Source organism: Cervus elaphus, chromosome 15 (genome assembly GCF_910594005.1).
Source record: "Cervus elaphus chromosome 15, mCerEla1.1, whole genome shotgun sequence".
Taxonomy (NCBI): Eukaryota; Metazoa; Chordata; class Mammalia; order Artiodactyla; family Cervidae; genus Cervus; species Cervus elaphus.
Genome location: NC_057829.1, coordinates 4,612,299 through 4,627,927, shown reverse-complemented (window position 1 = coordinate 4,627,927; position 15,629 = coordinate 4,612,299). Strand labels below are relative to the sequence as shown.

The window sequence follows — 15,629 nt, the reverse complement described above, 5'->3', positions numbered from 1 at the left end:
TATTCCCATCTCTTTAGGTATCAGTACTTAACTCATATATCTCTTCATTTGTTTATGTATCGTATTGTGACTGGATTGTGCCAGATGCTATGCTCTATGTTGGATAGAAGTTAATGAACAGAACTGACATGGACCTTCCCTTAATGTGTCATTGAGAAAATGCATTATTCTTGGAACAGAGTTGCTTAATGACTGCTAGCTGCCCCTAGAGAGGAGGTCATCCTAGCATATAATAAATGGCAACTCCCTTTTCTTTGAAAGACATAGGAGTAATACATTTATTCTTTTACTCTTCAGATGTCCTTTATGAATATCTTCTATGCTGTGGGTCCTAGGGATGCAGTATGAACAAGGTAGACAGAGTCCCTTTCTTCATGGAATATACGGAAGACAGTGGGCAGAAGACAGTTAAATAAAGAAGTTACAGAGTGTGAAGCATGTTATAAAGGAACGAGAAAGAGGATGGGTAGGGTGATAAGGAGAGGAGAGGACTGTAAGTGAAGACCTCAAGGATGGGAAAGAACAGGCTTTGCAAAGGTCCTGAGGATGAATATTTCTGGTAAAGGGAAAAACAAGCAAAAAAATTTAAGATATAAAAGGGCTTTCTGCATTGGAGAAACCAGAAGGTAACATATATATCGGGATTGTGACAAACAAAGTGGGGGAACTTGTGAGATTTTGTTGTACAGATGGGAGAAAATCGATTGTGCAGGGTCTAATGAACCATGAGAAAGGTCAGTGACACGGGGCCTGGTGTGACAGTGGGCCACGTGAAAGGAACATGGCTAGTGAGTAGAAGGAAATAATAAAGATAATGCCTGATTGTCTGATTTCTTTTTAGTTTATTGATATTTTTGATTGAAATTTAATTTAGTGACAGTGTTGTGTTAAGTACTGCTGTACAGCAAAGTGACTCACATGCATCCTTTTTCATATTTATGGTTTATCACAGGATATTGAATATAGTCCTCTGTGGTATACAGTAGGACCTTGTTTTTTATCCACTGTATATAAATAGTTTGCATCTGCTAATCCCGAACTCCCAATCCATCCCACCACCCTGTCCCTCTTGGCAACCACAGATCTGTTCCCTGTGTCTGTGAGTCTGGTTCTGTTTCATAGACGTGTTCATTTGTGTCCTGTTTTACATTCCACATATGTGATATATGGTATTTGTCTTTCTTTTTCTGACTTCCAAAGTTGTCTGATTTTAATTACTTTGATTGGCAGTGCTACTTATGGAGATAAGGAGCAAATGGAAAATAGCAAAATTTTGAAGAATAAAAATTCACATTTTGTGCATATTAGATTCAAGCAGAATATAGACCTATTAAAATGTGATCATTATTTGTGGCTCTTCCTAAGAAAAAAGGCTTATCTATATCATGTTTTATGTTTCTATGACATTCAAGATAGGCATTTAAGACCTCTTTAGAAGTTTTTCCAGCTTTTATATTTGTTAAGTCTCAGTTGGCAGGAAACTAAAGACTCTTGTCAGTAACAAGACTGCTACTGGCCTGTGGGAAGACCAGCAGAGTCTGGCTTTGGATTAGGTGGTTGGTGACAGTGAAACTATTAGAGAATACCAAAAGGTCTACTCAGAGATTATTGGTGACATAAATTTATCCTACCCTGATGCAGTTCTTAATTTAGGGTATTACAGGTGAAACAGGTTAAGTTCATTTCTGGTGGAAGTGATATTTCCTACTAAACTGAGAATAGAAAGGCATTGATGCAATGTTTATTTGCTCAGAGGAAGCATTCTGCCTTCTACCTGATGTTTGGATAGATGCCTCTTGTGACTGTTGGAAATTGAGAGGTCTGATGTCTTGATCATCTCTGATATTTGTATGTTTCTGTCTGACTCCTTTCAAGACAATGTCCAGCTGACATTACCCAGACACATGGCTAATGCTGCCATCACAGGCTGTAAACTCTTATGTGACATTTTGTACATTTACTTTTGCTTAATATTCATCAGCACAGAGCAGTAGATTATTTCTGTAACTGTATTTTTTTCATGAGATTAAAATAGGTATTACTATGGTCTTACATAAAAAAACGCCTACATAACACAAAAACATGAGGATACTCATGATATAGCCTCTAGTTTTCTCTCACCAGAAAAGGGTGGTGGCTCGAGAGATAGGCATATACAGTAAAAGTTTGAAAGGTACATTTAATTTCTCTCTTTTAATTTGTACAGGAGAGAGATTCCCTTCTCTCCTTTTGCCTTTTTCCACAAAACCATAGAATATGAGGGCTGGAAGGGACCTTGAAGGATATCCGATCCATTTGCTAGTGAGAAACTGAGGGCTGGACAGTCACACTGCAGTTCAGATGGGATCATATCATAGTAAATAAAAATATTGCTAAAAATAGATTTTCCCCCAAACGTCTCTAGTGTCAGCTCATGGGTCCCTTCTATGTTTTAGGAATCTTTCACAGACCTTCTTGTGCATTACTGGGATATTACAAGCCTTTCCTTTTGTCTTTGGTGCCTTTAGTTTTATTGCGAAGCATGTCTTTTGGCTGGAGGTTTTGAATTAGTAACTTGTGGACTCTGGCATCCTTCAGTAGCACTTGATGTCATGGTTCCTGTCTTTTTCCAAGACCTGTGACTGTTTTTATGAATGTCCGACTCTGATTGGATCCTTGAGGTCACCGTGTGTGCCCCTGAATCTTGTGTTACGCATCACAAAAGAGAGCTCTTCCAGTGTACATTGACTGTGGCCTCAGTTCTGAAATGCTTACCTCAGCTTATTCCTTGAAGATGTTATCCATCTTATTGCTGACTTATTCTTCTTGCTTCTTCTGCTGAATTTTATAGTTAGCACCATTTTCTCATTCATGATTTTGGTGCCATAATTAACATTCTTATACATGCTTTCTCATACAAATAAATGAGTTTTTTCTTAGTGAATTTATCTAGGAATGGACCTGCCAGGTTAAATGGTATTCCCATTTTCAACTTCTATGTCAAGGTGTTTTCTAAAGGGTTTTTTTCCTTAATATAGATAATTTACTTTCCTCTCAGGAGGGCATAAAAGTTCCTATTTTTCCACGTTTCTGTCAACACTTAGTACTGTCAGACTTTTTTTATTCCACTCTGAGGAGTAGAAAATAGATTTTATTTTGCTTTTATTCTCTATTTCTCTAATTGCTAGTACCTATATTTCTTGAACTACTGATATTCTAGTCACTTGTAACCTCTTTTCATGTGTTAATTCACCATTTATATTTTTTCTACTGTGAAATGCTCTTTATGCCTTTTTCCTATTATTTTCCTCAATGATTTTAAAATTTTTCTTTATATTCATTTATCTTATATATGTATTTCAAATATCTTCCATAGTTTTTGGTTTTTCATTTTATTTTGTGGTGGCTTTTATTGAACGGAAGTTCTTAATTTTAATGAAGGTGAATTTATCAGTCTTTCCTTTTGTGTTGTATCTCGCTTGAAAAATCCTTTCTAATTATAAGTTGATATTCACTCATATTTTCTTCTAAAAGTCTTAAAATTTGCCTTTCACAATTTAAAATCTTTAAACCTTATAGTTGATTTTTCATATGTAATTTTAATTAACAAATTACATATTTATCTGTATTTCCATTCATTCTTGTCATATACTTACACATTTTGATATATAATAGTTAAGGTGCATTTTTTTGTAGTCTACATTTTTAGTTGCATTCAAGGTATTCTGATTTACCTAAGTTGTGCACAAAGGTTGGTGTTTTGGCTGACACTTCTCTCATAATAGTTATATTCATGTAATTCACCCCGCTTTGTGGATTATCTTGTTTCTATAAAGTTGTGTGCTCTGCCTGAAGGCTCTTCTATATTCATTGCATTTATAGGATTTCTCTCTAGTGTGAAGGATCTGACGTTATCTGAGGACAGAGTATGTATTAAAGACTTTTCCAGAGAAATAACATTCTTATTTTTTTTCACCAGTGTGAATTTGCTCATGTACTTAATAGGATGTGTGGTAACTGAAAGCTGTTCCACAGGGAACACATTCATAGAGTGTCTTTTGTGAGTTTTTGAGTGGATATAAAAGTTAAAACTGATTTTATAGGCTCTTTCAAATTTACTCCATTTACAGAGTTTCTCTCCAGTGTGACAGTTGGCTTTTTTCCAGTTGCACCACTGCAATTTATTAAACAAAGCTTTCAGGTTTTTTCCTTTCATATAATTTTGTCAGCAGTTTTTTCCAGCTTCTACATTCAAAATATATTATGTTCAAGCTGCTTTGTCTTTAGCAGGTTCTCAATAAACACAGGCGGCCTGTACCTGGCATGGTTGTGATTTGTACAACGTGCCGTTAGCATCATTGAACTGAATAGCAGATACCCCAACGTAATGGCTCATTCATTTACCGTGATTTATTCAGTATGAGTCATTGCATAAGGTACAGACTTCACTGCTGGCTCTTGAGTTTGTGAATTCCTGCTAGATACCAGATGCCTATTAGATCCATGGCCAATCACATTGCTTCTCTCAGAGTCGGTGGTTCACACTCAGGCAGCAAATGTGTTGGTGTATTCCCTCCTTATCTCCCTGTGATCACAGCACAGGACATGTTACACAGATGGATACATGGGAATTGCCTAACAAAGGTGAAGGTCTGGTGGTGAAACAAAAGGTGGTGAAAATGAAATTCCGACTGAACATAGAGTTGTAGAGGCAATATCTGAATGCAGGAGTGTGGACACTGTAGCTGCTTGAGAAAATACATCCGTGCAGTCAGAGAACGGAGTGAAGGTGAGCTTACTGACATAAGTGAGGGAAACAGATGTGACAGAAAGGATGAAGATGTCCCAGAGGAAGTGACAGTGACAAGATGTTCATATTAAAGAACTCTGTGATATTTTATAACATTGAAAATGCTGACAAATGTGGGATTATAACCACTGGCCGTGACATTTGAAGAGATGTACGTTCTCCAGGGAAAGTTACCATGAGAAAGGTAAGGCAAGCACTGTTCAGACTACTCTTGATAAGTGTTTTCTGAAGAAATAAAACACTTTCCATTCTCCATATTTCTAATGTAGTAAATTACAGCATGCTAAACCAATATTAGTTTTGCTATTTTATTTTCTGTACTTTCATAACTGATACTAGGGAGAGTTGTAAAGATCAAAGAACAATTCGTAAGTAATTCTCCCAGAGATTGCTTTGCATGGTCATTTTTAGAGTCCTGTGCTAGTGTGCGAACTGAGGACTACCTGCATTTTTAAAATGAAAAAATGTAGACTCAGTGTGAGACCACAGATACGGGCTGGTTTTCTTTGGATTCTCTTAGCTCATTTGTTCTGCTAGCTACATATTTGCTGTAAGAAAGAAAAATAATACAGTTAACATTTTATATGGCAGTAAGCTAGAAAAGGTAGACATGTTGATGGAATACATGAAGTAAACTTGTGACTATTTATCACAGCTTCTGGAACATAATAGGCCCTTGATCAGTGCAAAGCATACCCAGGATTTGATCATTTGTCTCTGCCTCCACTGTTCCCACTGCGGTCTGAGTCACCCTCACGTCCGCTGAATGGTTGCAGTGGTCCTGTGAGGTCACCCTGCGTCTTCCTCGCCTCCCTGTAGGTTGCATTTAGTACGTGGCACAGGCTCCCAAGTCCCTGAGAAAAAGCCAGAGGCTTTACACCGGGCTCAGGTTCTGTACTGACCTGGACCCTCATCTCCCGCCATCCTCCCACTGGCTTACTCCATTCCATCTGCAGTGATGTCACCCCTGTTTCTTGGATGTGCCAGGTACTCTTCTGCCCGAGAGGCTTTCACAGGCCTTCCTTCTGCCTGGAATGCCCCTTCTGCAGGTACTCATGTGACTGATTCCTCTTCCCTGCTTCAAATCTTTGCCCAAGTGAAGCCTGATAACTTTATTCATAATTTTAATCACCCCCACTGCAGCATCACTACAATCCCCTTATCCTGTTCCATTTTTTCCCCACAGACTTTTCACCTTTAACATAATTTGTGAACTTATTGTTTGTTTATTGTCTGTCTTCCCTGCCAGGAGGTAAGCCTAATAAGTTCAGAGTTCTTTGATTTATTTACTAAATTTTCTCAAGGGCTTAGAACATTTCCTAGCGTACATTATGTCCTCAGAAAATATTTCAGTTATGAATGTTTGAAAGAAGCTGTTGGTGGTGTTATTTGATAATTATTTTCCATCTTGTACCATTCCAGCAGACTTGGCAGCATTTGTTATAGAAATCATGTCTTATTTACTCATCATAAAATTGCCTGGAATGCAGTATTGTGGTGCTGGCTTCCCCCCTGTAAATAATTGATCTCTATACTTAAGAGCTGTATGAAAAATCACAGGAAAAATACAGTAGCATTTAACAAAAGGAATTAAATCCAACATATATTTATGAAGTATTTATTGTGTGCAGTGGTCTAAATTGAATGGTGTTATGATTCCCTCAGGTTTTAACTAAGCTGTTTATTTTCCTTGGATACCTGGTTTTTGTGGAGTTTAATCTGACCTGCTTGACAGATAGCATTGGATACAATACTGATGGTGAACTTTTTGAGTTATTGCCAACTGTGGCAAAATTATCAGGATGTAACTAAAGGAGAGGATCAGTTATGAAAGTTTAAACCTGGATAAACATTTTGAAAGATAAGCCTAATCAGAGCCTAAGGGGAAGTATTTGGTGTGATGAGGGACTTTTTAATGACCAGAGTTATTAAGAGCATTTTTTGACTTTTCAAGAGTATAATATGCTTGGATAGCTTAGATTGTATATGGAAAGAGTTGTGGTCTAATTTTTATGGTGTTTATGTGGAAATAGGGGGAAAATGAAGAACTCGATTGCTTTTTTTCAGTGATCCAATGTATACTTGTGATACATTAAAATTTCTCATGAATATGATAGGATCAGTGATTTTTCCCAATAATGCCCTATTTCCTGGCACATTTAGCTGTGAAATCATTTAATGGGATTGTATAATGCTCACCTTAATTTGGGAAATTTAATAGTCTCTTGGCAATTTTAGAAAGCAACTCCAGTTGTCAGCATGGCAGTGCATGTTTCTGAGTAATCGTAAAGTGGATTATGATAAATAATCATTTATGGTGTATATTTTTCAGGCACAATGTTAGACACTGTATACTCTCATAATTACATACATGAATGCATAGTAACAATCGAAGAAATGGAAGGAAGGAAAATAGTGCCATAGGAACACAAAACAAGGTAATTACCATAGCCTGGTGGGTCAGGGAAGGCTACCCTCTGGAAGAGATGTTTGAATTGATATTTGAAAGGTCTTAGCTAGAGGGTGGAGAATGGATTTAATGACAAGAGCCATGTAGGAGCACAGGAATGAAGGAAGGTTGGTAGGAAGAAATGTTGGGCTTGCATAGACCATGCAGTGCAAAGCCTTTTAGGCTAGCGGTTGGTTTTGGTCTTTTTCCTTAGACCAGTGAGAAGCCAGTCAAAGGTTGTAAGCCAGGAGACAGTGTGGTTGGACTCATGGTGAGACTTTAAGGTGAAGCACTGTTGTAAGGGAGTTTGCAGTGTGGAAAGCTATTCTGAAGATTTTGAAGATGTCTAAGAAGAGTTGATTGTAGCTAGGGTGGTGAGAGAGTAATGGAATCGAAAGATACTGGTGGTGCAGATGTCATAGGACTTGGTGACAATGTGCTGGATGTCTCTCTTACTTAAGCCCTGCCATTTATCTAATTGTTCATGAAGTTTCTTCTAAAAGATTTCTTTATTCACAATTTATTATTCAGAATCTTATAAAACAAGATTAGTAATTTTGTTTCTTCATGTTTGTTTTGGTGTTGGTGTAGGTTCAAGTATTTCTGGAAACAGCAAGATATTAGTACCTTCTCAGGCTACTTTGAAATTTAAAAAAGTGAAATAGCAAAACAGAAGGACAATTCATTTTTGTAGAATTTTTTCCTGCAATGTGATTTCTTGTGAGTTGAATGATAATCTGTTGCCCTAGGTACTTGGAACTCAAAAAACAAAGTATACCAAAAGGTGATGAGTATTGAAGGGTGATTTTAGTTTTTATAGGTTGAGGCACACCAATCGCACGTGCAACCAAAACATGAACACAAGAAATGATAGTTAAGTTAGCAGTCTGGACCTCAAGGCCTGGGTAGCAGAGACTGATTGAGAAGATGCTTTATGACCCTCAAAGTGATATTTTAATGTATCCTTATTGTTCTCTTGCCTGAGCAGTGTTAACTCTCTGGATCCAATCAGTATCAGGCACTGTTTAATCTTTCTTTTTGGATAGATTTCGTGTGTGAGTGTGTGTACTAATATCGTATACACATACGTGTGTGTCAACTGTAGCCAGATTTGTTGTACATTGGTTATAATAATTAAAAATAAACTACTTGGCAAAACTTTTCAAATACATAGTCAGTAGGCTACCAAACCTCAGTGCTTCTGGAGAAAAACAGTGCAATGAGATGATTGATGGGTTAATTAAAGGGAATTTGCAGGTGTTTGTGAATTGGTGTTTGGTCCATCACTGCTCAGTATATTTTACTTTTTGTCAAAGAGGAACGCTTTGCTTACAGGAATTAAAGTAGAATCAGCTCCCAGATAAACTGGAGAAAATCTTATGTGTGTGTCAAGCTTTTGGATCATGGTTGAAAGTTGTAGTCATAGACTATTTTGTTGGTGGTGTGCTGGAGCTCCGTAAATTCAGTGTTACTTCATGACTAGGCACTACATCACACAATGTCGAGGTACTAAATTGGAAGGAAACTGCACAGTTTTATTGGTTTGATAGAGTAGTTCAGTACTTTGCTCCTTTCCCTTATACAAGTTGGTTTGTACCACATACTAATGAGCATCTCTCATTTCTAGTTCTGTCCAAAGTCCATGACGTATTTTAACATTCAACTGTTACTGATTGCCTACAAACTCTTATAAAAGACTTCTCACCTATTTTCTGGGATCACAGTCCTTTCTGGGACTCATTCTGAATCTCCCTCATCCTCAAGCACTTGTTAGAAACGCAGAATCTACCCAAGACCCATGAGTGAGAGGATGCATGTTAAAGATAGAAAAGTACATCTCTAGATAACAGAAGTAATAAAAGTCACTTGAGCCTTTAGAACCAGTGTGGGGCCTAGGACTTTTCAGGTTTCATGACCAATTCTTGGAAATAAGTATGATCAGCCCTTTGTGAGTGACAAGTTACTTTGAACCTCATTTTCCTCAACTGTTTGTATGAATGATCAGTATCTTGCTGGAATATTGGGAGGATTAAATAAATTAATGCCAGGACTGGTATTCGCTATATTTTTGGTAAATGTGACGTGCCTTCTCTTCTTTCAGAGCTTACTGGGTAGCACCGTTTATTCTTACCTGTCCTGTACCTTGCTGTATTTTCTTATTCTCATTCCTAAAATGTCTTTAATTAGTCCACTGCCGTAATTACTTACTAAGTGGTATTTATTGAAGATTTCTGACTGCATGGACTCTTTGTTGAGGCACACAGGCTTTTCTTGTTAGTGCACGGGCTTCTCTAATTGTAGCACATAGGCTTAGTTGCCTGTGACATGTGGGGTCTTAGTTCTCCCACCAGGGATCAAACCTGTATCCCCTGCATTGGAAGGTGGACACTTAACCACTGGGTCACCACGGAAGACCCCTAACTCGTATTTAGATCACCTCTAGTATCCAAAGAAGTCTGTCTTACCCAAGAGTGTAGTTTCCATGCTGGAGTTTGCTCCACAGAGGCAGTGAGACAAGATAGCAAAGACATTGAGGATTTGGGAAGGCATTGAACACACCAGCACAATTCAGCACTTTGTTATTAACACCACCTATTTGGCAAGCACAATGTATCTTTGATCTTGCAGATTATATAAGCAACAAAGACACTTCATTATTTTTTATTATAGCCATGCTGAATGTGAAGTAATCTTTAGATGTACTCATTGTATGAAAATAAGGCTTTTTTTTTTTTTAAGCAATTGACTTTTGAAATGCAACCATTGAATGCTCACTGGAAATTAATGAGCACTGGGGGGATAGTTGGAAAGTAATTATTAAGAGATTGGACCTGGCTTTGACCCATGCTATGAGCCAGCTATTAGGTACTGCTGCTACCACACAGGAAATAAAGCAAGTACATGGCATTTATAAAGGTTTTTAAATTAGAGCTGTACTTTTCCAATTGATATAGTATTGTTTTCAGGTTAACCAAAAGGGCTTGTTTTCTGCGTTTGAATATTTGTCACATTACCTCTTCTCTGCCATTCTACCATGGTGAGGGTCTTCTAGCGTGTACTCATATTCCCTTTTCACCTTCATTCTAATTAAAAGGGTTGATAAGTATGTGTGTTTGTTTACTTCTCTGTTAGGTATACTGTTTCTTTGAGATTGAAATATCAAAATACAAATGGTTAGACTTAGGTATTTGTCACTTAGAGCCTGTTAAACTGAGATATTTTGTTAAAAAATGATCATGGTATCTCCCATTTCTTGCTGCTGTAGGGCCTTTTGTATGTCAGTCACTGTATGAGTTCATCTCATTTCTCTCCTCACTTTGTCGATGGCAGAACTGGAATGGGAACTCAGCTACTGCGAATTCTGAAGCCCATGCTTCTTGCTGTGTTCATATTGCCTGTGCCAAGTCATCCTGTGGGTCTTTCTTCCCTTGTACAGTTTTTCCTGTAATTCTGTGGACTTAATTGATTGGAAACCAAGTGTGGGAGCTCAGAGGATTGAACTAAAAAATCACCTCTCTGTAAATTTTTAAGCAATCCAGGATTATTTCACAGATGATCAAGTTGCCAGTGCATGGTTGAACTAAGATGATTTTTTGGGTTGATTTGAACCCAGAAGCTCTGTTATTGACCTGTTTTCCTGAGTCAGTTTTAGAACAATGTGATTGTGCACCTGCTAGTAGACTCTGTTCCATTCTTGATGATACTTGATGTTCCAGGAGTGTGTCAGACCATTTCTTGATAATTTTGATGATTTAAAGTAGTGTGTAAGAACTCTAACATAGAAATCCTGTCTTTTACCATTTTCTATTCAGGTTGCCTCTGTCAATTGCAAAAAGCTGTTAATTGTTGTCAATGGTAGTAACTTCTTCTGACTCCCGCTACCCAGTTATCTTTTTTTGGTAAATAAAAATGCTCTAGGAATTGATTGTGTGGCTTTTGGAAGGACATTTCTTAGATTCATTTTTCTCTGATTTTTAAAATGCACTAAAATAATAATCTTCTAGATCTGATTTAGACTGAGTCATGCCAAATTTCACTTTTTTTCTCTTTTTATCCCTTTTGCAGGATGATGAAGTGGTTCTACAGTGTACCGCAACCATCCACAAAGAACAACAGAAACTATGTTTGGCAGCAGAAGGATTTGGCAACAGACTTTGCTTCTTGGAGTCCACTTCGAATTCCAAGGTGAGATAAAGCCTTTTCAGGCCATTCAAACATTCAGGTTTTACTAGTGGCATTGAAGTTATTTATGGGCACTCTTCTGTTTTCTGTGGAACACATCAACTAAAGGAAATTGAGCAGTCTTTTCACTATCCATTAAGTGCATTTCAATTGAGCCCCTAAACCATGTAAATAACTCAGATGCAATTGTTAACAGGAACAGACAGAGTCTTTTTGCTCTCATGCTGTTTATATCCCAGGGGATAAGTAAACATGTTAATAATTTCAGAACCAATAAGGGCTCTGAAGAAAAGCAGAGTGACAGGGTGGAGAGTGATGAGGTAAGGACTCATCTGAGAAGGTAAGGAAGGCCATTCTGAGACGGTGACGTTTGAGCTGAATGAAGTGAGAAAGGGAGGAGCAGTAAGTTCCTGACCATTCTGGAAAGAGGCACCAGGCAGTGCAAGGGCCCCTCATTAGGAATGTGCCTACGGTCTCTTGAAGGAAGGACCAGTAGGCACTGCAGCTCTGATATCATGAATGGGACCACTAGTGAGGGGAGGTGAAGGGCCTTCCAGCCCTTGGTTAGTATTGGATTGATCAAAAGGTTTGGATTTTTATGTTACATCTTATGGGAAAACCCAGACAAACTTACTGCCCAACCCCATTGTTGTTATTTTTTCCTAGTAAGAAAGGAGACTATTGGATCAGGTGAGCAATGCAATTCTATGTAATATTTCAAAGATTGATTTGACTTTTTTGTGGATTCGAGCAGGGGTCACCAACACCTGGTCTGCAGACCAGTGTGGCCTCTTAGGAAACTGGGCCTCTCTGCAAGAGGTGAGTGGTGCGTGAGCTAGCTAAGCTTCATCTACCCCTCCCCGTTGCCTGCATTACCACCTGAACCATCCCTGCCCCTTCTTCGTTGGTGGAAAAATTGTCAGACCCTTCCAGGTGCCAAAAAGGTTGGGGACCACTGGATTAGAGAATGTGGAAAGATTAAGATTAAAAGCGTGGAGAGCAGTGGAAGGTGCCTGCAGAAGTTTGCAGGGCAACTTCTGGGTCTGCTGATGAGAAGCAATGATGGTGAGGAAACTTAGTGTGAGGGGTTGGGAATATGCTTGGGGGATATAGAGGGTGTGCTGATAGATCAGAGTGTGTAGAATAAAGGAAAGAGAGGAAAGGCAGATATCTCTGCAGGTAGACAGTCAACCAGAAAAGTCAGTTTATTAATCTTTTGGGTAGCCCTTTTTAGTTTACAGAGTCATTTGACATGCATGATCGCATTTGATGGTCACAATAAGGGTGTGTTATGCATAGTTATTGTTGTTCTGTTCACTGTACACTTGAGGGTGTGGATGGCTGAGAGAGGACAAGTATGAGACCAGAGGCTTCCTGTGACTTGGTGCCACAGCATTGACAATGGCAAATTTTCACACTTAACACCTCAGTCTTTTGATTTGAATCCCCAATTCTTAATGACACAGTACCCCTTTGATTATTCTGTGAACAATGGAACAATGTCTGTATATGATTTATTAAAATAATTTAGGGCCAAGTCACGTTACTAATATTACAATAATGGGTGACATAACATTATGCATTTTATAGCTGTGCCTTGATTTATTTTTAATTTGACAAATGTTTATTGAGCATTCTCTCTGTGAAAATTACTGTGCTAGATATCAGTTGTGAAAAATATTCTTTTTAAAAAACATATCAGGAATTTAATATTTAGTACTTTCCCTGTGGTTTCTGGTATTTTTTGTAGTGGCTAGAACCAGGCAGGCCAGTTAGCTAGGTTTTGATTTTTCACTGTACTGGCTGTGGTTGCCTTGGTCTTTAATGTAAGAGCTGATTTCCAGTACTAAAAATGAATTCTCCTGATTTCTCCAGCAGGTGTGTCATGGAGTAGGCAAGGCACTGAAATAGGCTAGGCATCCAGTTAATACTGAGATCAGTCAAGATGGAGTAGGAGGTGGAGCTCACCTCTCCCGATAAGCACATCAAAAATACAATTACATGTGGAACATTTCTCATTGAAAACTAACTAGAAACTGTCTCAGAGAGTCCTGTACAACCAAAGATGTAAGAAAGAGCCACATGGAATCTTGTAAGAAGGGAAGAGAAGTGATCGGGTTGGGCCCTGTGCCTTTGGAAGGGGACTCAGAGGAAAAGAGAGATTTTACAGGTAGAGATTTGTCCTGGGGAGTGAGCAGCTCCAGCCACATGTTGGGTGTCCCAGCCCAGGGGTCTGGCACAGGGAAATTGAGCTTCTTTGCTGGTTGGAGAGCTGGTGGGCCTCACAGAAGGCCTGTGGGAAGCCTGGACTTTGCTTGTGAGTTGTGGGCATGCACCAGCTTGCTCCTAAAGCAGGGTGGAGAGGGCAGACTGAAAACTGAGGAGAAGGCTGCGGCTTTCCCTCACATTCCCTATTGCATGCCACGGCCTGAGCCCAGTGAGCACACCAGCCCTGCTTACTATTTGCTAATGATGAAATGTCAGAATCAGAAAACACAGGAACAATCCTGTCTAAAACTGCATCAAAAAGAGTAAAATACCCAGGAATAAACTAAGGAGGTGAAAGACCTTTGCCATGAAAACTATAAAACTCTGTTGAAGGAAATTGAAGATGATACAAAGAAATGGAAATATATTTCATTCATATATTGGAAGAAATAATATCAGTAAATGTCTCTACTACCTAAAGCAACCTACCTGGCATCTGGTTCCATCACTTCATGGAGAATAGATAGGGAAATAATGGAAACAGTGACAGACTTTATTTTCTTGGGCTCCAAAATCACTGCAGATGGTAGCTGCAGCCATGAAATTAAAAGATGCTTGCTCCTTGGAAGAAAAGTTGTGACCAACCTAGACAGCATATTAAAAAGCACAGACATTACTTTGCCAACAAAGGTCCATCTAGTCAAAGCTATGGTTTTTCCAGTAGTCATGTATGGATATGAGAGTTGGACTCTAAAGAAAGATGAGTGCCAAAGAGTTGATGCTTTTGAACTGTGGTGTTGGAGAAGACTCTTGAGAGTCTCTTGGACATCAAGGAGACCCAACCAGTCCATCCTAAAGGAAATCAGTCCTAAATATTCATTGGAAGGACTGATGCTGAAACTGAAACTCCAATACTTTGGCCACCTGATGTGAAGAGCTGACTCATTTGAAAAGACCCTGATGCTGGGAAAAATTGATGGCAGAGGAGAAGGGGATGACAGAGGATGAGATGGTTGGATGGTATCACCGACTCAATGGGTATGAGTTTGGCTAAACTCCGGGTGTTGGCAATGGACAGGGGGGCCTGGTATGCTGCAGTCCTTGGGGTCACAAAGAGTCAGACACTACTGAGTTACTGAGCTGAATCCCTGTCACGTACCCATGACATTTATCACAGAGCTAGAACAAATAATCCTAAAATGTATATGGAAACACAAAAAACCCTGAATTGCCAAAGCAGTTTTTGAGAAAAGAAGAATAAAGCTGACAGTATTATGCTCCTGACTTCAGACTATACTACAAAGCTGCAGTAATCAAAACAACATGGTACTGGCATAAAAAGAAACACATAGATCTATGGGACAGAATAAAGAGCCCAGAAATAAACCCAGGCACCTACTGTCAAGTAGTCTATGACAAATGAGACAAGAATATACAATGGATTAAAAACAGTCTCTTCAATAAGTGGTGCTGGGACTACTGGACAGTTACTTGTAAAAGAATGAAATTAGAATGTTTCCATATACCATATACAAAATAAATTCAAAATGGATGAAAGACCTAAAGGTTAGACCTGAAGCCATCAAATCCTAGCAGTGAACATAGGCAGAACATTCTATTTAATATACTCTGTTAGTGTACCTGAAACAAATATGATACTGTAATCATTGATGCTTCAGCAAAAACTTGCACAGTTATGTACGTCAAGGGCTACTTGGCTGTTAGTTGTGACTGATGACATAGGGCACTGACCATTTCAGCCAATTTTTTGTTCTTGTTGTGCTCCCTTATTCCTTTTTGGTTTATCTGAAAATCTGTGTTTAGGATGAGATACTGAAATTGTTTATCAAGTGTAGACTAAAATAGCAATTGAAGTCCAGTAAACCGATCTGAAATTTTTTTTATAGTTCTTACAGCATAAATACTCTTTTCTCTCCCCTACTCAGATTACTTGACAGTTCCCTACTGTGTCAGTATTATTTTGCTTTTTTCATATTTCCA

The 15,629-nt window shown here is 38.6% G+C and overlaps 1 protein-coding gene across 12 annotated transcripts in view; it reads left to right on the top strand.

Annotated features, from left to right (window-relative positions):
• Nucleotides 1-15,629, top strand: part of RYR2 (ryanodine receptor 2) — a 794,016-nt gene that overhangs the window by 204,521 nt on the left and 573,866 nt on the right. For all 12 annotated transcript variants that reach the window (XM_043925904.1, XM_043925902.1, XM_043925903.1 and 9 more), the window contains exon 2: nucleotides 11,304-11,423. In XM_043925904.1, coding sequence (XP_043781839.1) covers nucleotides 11,304-11,423 — 120 coding nt within the window. The remainder of the gene's footprint in view (nucleotides 1-11,303; nucleotides 11,424-15,629) is intronic.